Source organism: Kogia breviceps, chromosome 14, assembly GCF_026419965.1.
Source record: "Kogia breviceps isolate mKogBre1 chromosome 14, mKogBre1 haplotype 1, whole genome shotgun sequence".
In the NCBI taxonomy this organism is placed as follows: domain Eukaryota; kingdom Metazoa; phylum Chordata; class Mammalia; order Artiodactyla; family Physeteridae; genus Kogia; species Kogia breviceps.
The window spans coordinates 29,791,075-29,799,538 of NC_081323.1; the positions used below are offsets into that span (position 1 = coordinate 29,791,075).

The window sequence follows — 8,464 nt, forward strand, 5'->3', positions numbered from 1 at the left end:
TATCCCAGGAAGGCGAGAGAAAAAGAGAAAATGATGTGGGAGAGGAAAGAGAACACTGTACGGAGAAAATGTGAAGCCAGCCAATCAATATTTACCCTCAGAAGAGGGTACGTGTGTGTATCTGTGTCTGTGTCTGCGCGTGAGAGAGAGAGCGCGCGCGCACACGGGTGCACGGCTGAGTGTTAGCCAAGGAGCAGGGAAAGGGGCTCGAAAGTCGTCGTGAGCGAGGAGCTGTTGATTGTTTTCTGGTTGAGAGAAGAGGTGATGATAAGGCTGGGATACAGTGCGCGCCGGGCCGGGCGGAGCGACAGCTGTATGCTAATACTCGCAGAAACCAGCCTCCGCGTCCCCCATTAAAGCAGGCGGCCAGGAGGCCACACATCACTGAACAAATAGGCTCTCTCTAGACAAATAAAATAACACACGTTGGCCTGCGGGGAGTGGGGAGAGCCAGAGGGGGAGAGGAGCGGGAGGAGAGGGAGGGAGGGGGAGGGAGGGGAGGGGAGAGAGGGAGACCCTGAAGGAGAGAGGATGGACGGGGAGAGAGGGGAGGGGAGACGAGGTGATGGGGGGCAGGGAGGGAGACCAGGGAAAAGAATGAGAGGGACAGTCCCAGGGGGAGAGGGTCGGGGGTGGGCGAGACCGTGAGGAGGAGCGAGATGGGGGAGTGAAACATGCGAAGAGAGAGGGAGAGGTGGGACGGGGTGGGCAGAGAGGGGCAGGGGAGAAAGAAGGGAGCGCCCGGGAAGGAGAAAAGGAGCGGTGGGGGAGGGAAGGTGGGAGAGAGAAGGAGGCGGGGAGGCCAGAGAAGGAGGGCGAGAGGAGGAACACGGACACCTAAACCCAATAGCAGCAGCAGGACGGACGGAGTGGGGTGGGGGGAGACAGAGGCCCAGGCGGACACCGCGCCCCTCCAGCCCTCGGGCGCCTGGCTGCCTCTCCGTCCGCCCCCCGGGGCTGGCGAGGACTGGGGACGTTCGGAGTCGCCGTGGCCTTTCTGGTCAATTTTGCTGGGGCTTCGTCGCTGCCTTTCCTGAGACTGGGGCGCGCCGGGCCGCCCCTCACAGGTGGGAGCCGCCCCCTGCGCGCCCCACGCTCGGGGCTCTCCTAGCTTTTTCCGGCCTCATCCTCTGCTTAGGACTTTCCCACACTTCCTGGCTTCTCCTTCGCCCGCTTTGGCCAACATCGCCCTTCCCGTCGCCCGGCCCGGGGACCGTCCGGCCCGCCTCCCCTGTCCGGCCCGCGACAGTCCCACCCGAGGCGAAAACAAACAGCCCCGAGGGCACTTCAAGGAGCGTGCGGAGGCCCGACGGCACACTCGGGAGGATGAAAGGGGCGGCCGGCCACCCCGTGGGCCCCGGCGAATAATGGGCGCGCGGCAGATTGCCGGGGGCACTTGAAACTCGAGGGGAGGGAACTGCTGGAGCGCGGTCCCTCCCCGCGCCCGGCGCAGCCTCGCGGATTCGCCCTCGTCCGCCCTCTTTCATGCGCTCTCCTTTTGTGTGGAATTATTTAAACGGGAGATCCATGGCAGCTTTATGCTAATGTGCCGAACAAAGGCGACGGCCCGCCGGCGGGGGCCCGGAAGGTGCCTGGAGGCCGGAGCGGGACGGGCGGGGAGGCAACGGGCTGCGCGTGGCTCTCGCGTGCCCCGGGGCCAGACACGGCCGCCCTTCATTCCTGCAAACACAAAGCCTCTCCGGCTTGGCCCGGCGCGCGCGGCGCACGGGGAGCTGGGCCCCTCCGGGACCTGACGGCGGGCTCTGCGCCTGGAACGCGCGATCCAGGCCCGGCCGTGGCTCGTGGGCCGGGAGGGCCTCTGCAAATCCGGCAGAGGCGTCCGCAGCCGGCCCGGGACGGCGCTGGGGTCGCTGACCACTCCCTCTCGCGCCTCCCGAGCGTCTCCAAACGCGCCGCGCGCCGCGGGGTGAGACTGCGGGCCCTCCCGTCCTCTCCTCTTAGGAGCTTAGGGGCTGCCTAGTCCCGGCGACATCCCACAGGCAATTCCTAAGCCGAAATTCCTCGCTCTAGCGCTTATCTCCAAGCTTTGCGCTTCCAGCAACTCCCTGGCGCTAAACTCGGGAGCCGGGGGTCACAGTGAACCCCACTGTGTTCCCCGACGGCAACCTAGGACTCCAGGACAGGAGAGCTTAGCGCGGCCGCGGCCTCCAACTCTGCAGCGGTCAGAGGAAGAATCCACCGCGGGGTCCGCAAGGACGAGAGGGGAAGAGGCCTTTGGATTTTTCCCAAGCGCCGGCCAGGGCCCCACAGGAAGGGGAGTCGCTTGGGGCCTGGGAAGGACAGTTCGGGACCCTGCCTGGGATCCTTCTGCTCACCTCCTCCCGTGAAACTCCCCAGGAGGGGGCAAGTCAGCGCTCAGTGTTTCCCCAGCCCAACTCCACGCGGCCCCTAACCGGAATCGCAGTGCGCAAAGGCCCGCCGCCGCGACGCAGCGTGGTAGCGCTTCGCTCTCTTCCAAGAGGAAGGCAAATATCTCGACTCACTGTCCAAATGCCCGTGGGCGGGCAGGTTCTGAGAAATAAAATCACGCAGAAGACGCAAACCCACGGCTGGGTGCAAGGGTGCACGTCCTTGGAGGTTGCCGGTGTGTGCGTGTGCGCAGCCTAATTCTTCCTCAGCCCTGGGTTATGAAATTAGTTTCTAATACTCGGACCTTTCAAGTTTCCATGTTTTTGACGGTACCTGTCTGAAAGCAGATTTCATTTTCGCTGGCAAGACTAGAAACCACAAAGAAAAAGAAATGGATCCATTGAATCTCAGTATTTCAATAGTGTTCAATAGATTCTCTTGGCTTAATTCAGAGCCCTGTTTGAATTCGCTGCATTCAGGCAGGGGTTTTGTTTTGTTTTGTTTTTTGCCTCCCACCCCCGCCCTCTTTACAATTATGGGTGTTGTTATTTTTAAAGGATTCACAAGGTGACTAACTCTCCCTGTTATCTGTTGAATGAAAGGAGTGTTACACATGTAAGACCAAATACCCCGCCGTCGGTTGGGGATGGCGGATGGCGGGCTGAGCCCCCGCCCTATTATTCCACAATCCAGATGGGATTCGTGATTAGAAAATAAAATTGGCCAAAGCTGTCCCGGAATCCCTTTCCCACTTCTAATTTCATCAGCAGTATCAATCAGCGCTCAAAAGAGCAAGGAAATAACATCAGTTACTTTTAGGCTGAAAGATATATATAAATTTTAGATAAACTCATTTTAGAATTTCTAACTATTTTCAGGACTAGCATTCATCGTAGTTAGCATTTTTAAAACGAGGATGAGAGTTTTCAAAATATATTCCATTATGTGTATTCTTCTCTTCAGTCTGAGTTAAAAAAGAAATTACAAACATAAAATCACCAAATATTTCCCCTTGATTAGTCAACTTGATTAACCCTTTGATTAACTAATTCTAACAACTTATTACTCATGTGGACTTTTTTTTTTAATCTTTCATTTCCACGCCAGGGTATTTTCACAGGGAAAATCCAAAACAATGAAATACCTTCAGTGGAATCAAACGTAAGCAAAACTCAGCAAAGTCTATCTGAGTGCACAGAGCTTTTCAGAAAAGTGTCCGTTTCCTTCTCTTTCAATAAAGTGTCATTTTCTTCACAACATATGACATTTTCTGTGGTTTTTGCAATTTGTTCCCTAGTGATGGGCGATCAGGGCCACTACGCACTCTTGGGGTTCTGCCCCCGTCCCCCGGAGATTCTGCCTTTTGTGTTTCCTTGGGGCAGGGCTGGGAAGAGGTTGGAGGCAAAGGGCCCGGTCTGGGGTCCAATCGGGGTGTGGGAGGCTGGGGGGTGGATTTTCACTGTTGTCTTTTCCTGGTGGCACCGGGGGGGGGGGCGGGGGGAGGCGGCCTGTCCTCTCCGAGGCCGCAGCCTGCCTCAGAGGACAGATTGCCCCCCTCTCCCCCCGGCCGGCAGCACGCGCCTCTTTTGAGTCCAGATTGGCCGCGACCGGCGCTCAATAGCGGGAGGTTAATTTCCTTCACAAAGGTGAAGGGGGCACGGCTCCGGGGGGCCCCGCGCCCAGACAGGCGGCCCCTTTATTCCGCAGCGCCTTGATTGGAGCCCTTGATTTAGCATCTGATGTCAACCGACAGACAAAATGCCCGCTCGGAATGAAAATGCATGAGGCCGCGCAAGGAGAGCGGAAACCAACTTCACTGGGGCGCACGCGGCTGGCCGCGCGTTTCGGGCTTTGGCCAAGTCCACCCGAATCAATCCGGCCCTGGGCGGCGCGGAGGCTCCGAGCAGCCTGAACCGGGCCCCTCCAACGATGCCAATCCCGGAGCCTCCGGGAACTTAAAAAAAAAAAAAAAAAGTTCAGAAATTCAAGGTTTTTGGAACACAGCCCAGCCTGCCCCCTCCCCCATCCAGTGCTGCGTCTGCTGGCGATTGAAGAAGTGAGGTGCCAACTGTTTCTCAAACTCGAGAGAAACCTTCCCGAGGCCCAAGAGTGCGCGGCGGCTGCGGACACAAACATCGCCCTCCGCTGCAGCCAGAAGGCCAGACCCTCCACCCAAACTTGGAACTTCAGGGTCCCATTTTCGCTTAGACCCTGGGTCCCCCGGCCCATCAGGCCCGGGCGGGGCTCTGGGCGGCCCGGGCTTTGCAGCTATTTTCGATTCCGGATTATTTCCCAAACACCAGGAGGAGTTCCTGCGCCTCCCCCAACCCCACTCCCGCCCCGGCCGCCTAGCTCAGATCTCCCCCGCGCCTGCTGCTGCTGCCCACCGCCGCCCCTACCCAATCAGCGAGCACAACTGCCCCCTCCGCTTCGGCTCGCGGATTGAACCCTCCTGACATATTTGGGGCCATTCTTCTCCTTTGTTGCTATTTTGCTCGCGACCCTCGGGTAATCCCAGCGCGGGAGGGGGCCGAGCATTGTCGTGCTGATGGACGGGCCCATTTGGCGGCTCCGCGCCCCCGGGAGGAGAGACACAAAGCCCAGGCACGTGCGCCTCCCCATAGAGAAGCAGCAGACCGTGAAGGGAGGCGGGGCCGGGCGTGTGCCTGGGCCGGGCGGGGCGGTGGCGCCGGGCGGGGCGGCGGCGAGGCGCGCGCGGGGGCCCCGCGCCCTCAGGTACATCTGCCGCACCTACCGGGCGACCCCCGAGTCCCGGCCCCCTCTTGGCCGCCGCGTCGCCCTCCCAACCCGACCGGGCGGAGGAGCTGCGGGCACGCTGATTGGCTCCGGGGGAAGCGGGAGGCGAGAACAATGGCCCCCTCCCCCAGTTAAAAGGGAGCGGCTCCCGGGCCCGGGGACAGGGACGCGCGTGCAGGGCGCAGAGCCGGGCCGAGCCGCCGCCGGCGCCACGCGAGTCCCGCCGCCGTCGCCGCCGCGCCCGGGCCATGGGCCGGGGGCACTGAGGGCCGCCAGGGCCGAGCGCGAAGGTGGGACCGAGCCAGCGCCTCGCCCTCGCCCTCGCGCTGCGCCAACATGCCCCGCGGCTTCCTGGTGAAGCGCAGCAAGAAGTCCACGCCCGTGTCCTACCGGGTCCGCGGCGGCGAGGACGGCGACCGCGCGCTGCTGCTCTCGCCGGGCTGCGGGGGCGCCCGCGCCTCGCCCCCGGCGCCGAGCCCCGGGCCGGGTCCTCTGCCGCCGCCGCCCGCCGAGCGCGCCCATGCGGCGCTCGCCGCCGCGCTCGCCTGCGCGCCGGGCCCGCCGCCACCCCCGCCGGGGCCACGGGCCGCGCACTTCGGCAACCCCGAGGCCGCGCACCCCGCGCCGCTCTACAGCCCCACGCGGCCCGTGAGCCGCGAGCACGAGAAGCACAAATACTTCGAGCGCAGCTTCAACCTCGGCTCGCCCGTCTCGGCCGAGTCCTTCCCCACGCCCGCCGCGCTGCTCGTTGGAGGCGGCGGCGCCGGCGGGGCCAATGGCGCGGGCGGCGGCGGCACCTGCGGCGGCGACCCGCTGCTCTTCGCGCCCGCCGAGCTCAAGATGGGCACGGCGTTCTCGGCGGGCGCCGAGGCGGCCCGCGGCCCGGGGCCCGGCCCCCCGCTACCCCCCGCCGCCTCCCTGAGGCCCCCAGGCAAGCGACCCGCGCCCCCCGCCGCCGCCGCCGAGCCGCCCGCCAAGGTAGCCAAGGCCCCAGGCGCCAAGAAGCCCAAAGCCATCCGCAAGCTGCACTTCGAGGACGAGGTGACCACGTCGCCCGTGCTGGGGCTCAAGATCAAGGAAGGCCCGGTGGAGGCGCCGCGGGGCCGCGCGGGGAGCGCGGCGCGGCCGCTGGGCGAGTTCATCTGCCAGCTCTGCAAGGAGGAGTACGCCGACCCGTTTGCGCTGGCGCAGCACAAGTGCTCGCGCATCGTGCGCGTGGAGTACCGCTGCCCCGAGTGCGCCAAGGTCTTCAGCTGCCCGGCCAACCTGGCCTCGCACCGCCGCTGGCACAAACCGCGGCCTGCGCCCGCCGCCGCCCGCGCGTCCGAGCCCGAAACCGCTGCCAGGGCTGAAGTGCGGGAGGCGACGGGCGGCGGCAGCGACCGCGACACGCCGAGCCCCGGCGGCGTGTCCGAGTCGGGCTCGGAGGACGGGCTCTACGAGTGCCACCACTGCGCCAAGAAGTTCCGCCGCCAGGCCTATCTGCGCAAGCACCTGCTGGCGCACCACCAGGCGCTGCAGGCCAAGGGCGCGCCGCCGGCGCCCCCCGCCGAGGACCTACTGGCCTTGTACCCCGGGCCCGACGAGAAGGCGCCCCAGGAGGCGGCCGGCGACGGCGAGGCGGCCGGCGTGCTGGGCCTGAGTGCGTCCGCCGAGTGCCACCTGTGCCCAGTGTGCGGGGAGACGTTCCCCAGCAAGGGCGCCCAGGAGCGCCACCTGCGCCTGCTGCACGCCGCCCAGGTGTTCCCCTGCAAGTACTGCCCGGCCACCTTCTACAGCTCGCCCGGCCTCACGCGGCACATCAACAAGTGCCACCCATCCGAGAACAGACAAGTGATCCTCCTGCAGGTGCCCGTGCGTCCGGCCTGCTAGAGCGCGCCCTCCACCCCGGCCCCCCGAACCGTGCCTTCGCTTGGAGACCCACGAAGAGAGCGCGCCCCGACCCCGCGTCCGCGCCGGGGGCACCCACCCCCGGTGAAAGTGTCGTCTCCGCTTCTCTCGGTGTAGCGTGACGGTAACCCCGATCCTCTCGTTGTGACTCCTTTTGGACCCCTCGCCCCCTTTGCGTTGTGTCCCCTTCCCCCCCATGGCGCAACAGGAGCCAATCTCTTTCTGTCCAAGGGAGAAAAGCTGTACGCGTTTGTCTCGTGGTTGGAAGCCTCCCCTTGGAGGGGAGATGTTTTTCTTGCTAGTATTCTCTGTGTTCATGGTCTAGAAATGCGGTTTGCTCTCGCCTACCAATCTCTGCTCTCTATGTATGTAGCGTACGGGTTGTTTTGGGTGAATCTTGAGGAATAAATGCCTTTATATTTCACAGGCTGTAAATTGAACTTCCCACACGATTAGCTTTATTATGGCTTGTGAACTGCTGGAGTCTGGCTTTACCTTTTTGTATGTGAACAAATCAAATTGCTTAAAAAAAGAGTTTTCTTTAGTCTAGCCACAAATGCCTTGAACTGTTGTCTGTTTGGGATTGTTTTTTGGGGGGAGGGAAGGGAATTTTCAGAAGATGCTGTAGAAACTGCCTCAATATTTCACGTAAGACTTTTCAGTTTGATCATCTTTGTTGAGGTAGGACTATGTGAGTTCCCTCTAAATGTATATGTTGATTTATGAGTAATTGTTATTTATTCTTTATTTATTTATATTAATTATGAAGATTATGATATTATTTGATTGCAGATTTTTTTTGGTGCGCTTTCCCCCCACTCCCGCCACTCTTGACATTTCACTGTGCATTTTAGAAGAGAGCCTTTTTCTAAAGGGATCTGTTAAAAGTTTTAACTTTTATACCTATCTGAGCGAATTACAGACAACCTACCATTTTATTCTGCTTGGAGCTCCCCCAGGGCCCTCGTACAAACGACAGCTCTTACTTTTAAATGCAATCTCTTTTCTACATACATTATTTTCTTAATTGTTAGCTATTTATAGAAAGCTTCAATAGAACTGTTTCAACTGTATAACTATTTACTATTCAAATAAAATATTTTCAAAGTCAAAGTAAGGTGGACTTATTTCTGCATCACGTGGTTTCCACAAGGATTTAAAATAGAGCTTCCAATGATTTCTTAAATGTGTGTCTATTGTTTATTAAGAAAACCCGCCACCATCACTAGGATCGTGGATTCTTAGAGCTGAGCCTGAGCTGCCAGATTCTGCCCTTCTGACACTTCAAGGGTATAGGCTCAAAACAGCTAAACTGGAGCCAAAGGCTTGTTAGGGGTCCTTAGGAATGTACTGGAAGGTGGGGGTTAGAAGGGAAGCTGTGCAAATCTTTTTCAGAGAAATCTAGATAAATGTCCACACAAACCTATCCTTTTAACCAAGGGGATAT

General features: G+C 60.4%; 1 protein-coding gene across 1 annotated transcript; it reads left to right on the forward strand.

Annotated features, from left to right (window-relative positions):
• The first annotated feature begins 5,463 nt into the window (after positions 1–5,463).
• Positions 5,464–7,074, forward strand: INSM1 (INSM transcriptional repressor 1). The gene has a single exon (XM_059038848.2). It carries the CDS (start codon positions 5,464–5,466, stop codon positions 6,997–6,999), a length of 1,536 nt encoding a protein of 511 aa, XP_058894831.1. The 3' UTR covers positions 7,000–7,074.
• The last annotated feature ends 1,390 nt before the right edge of the window (positions 7,075–8,464 follow it).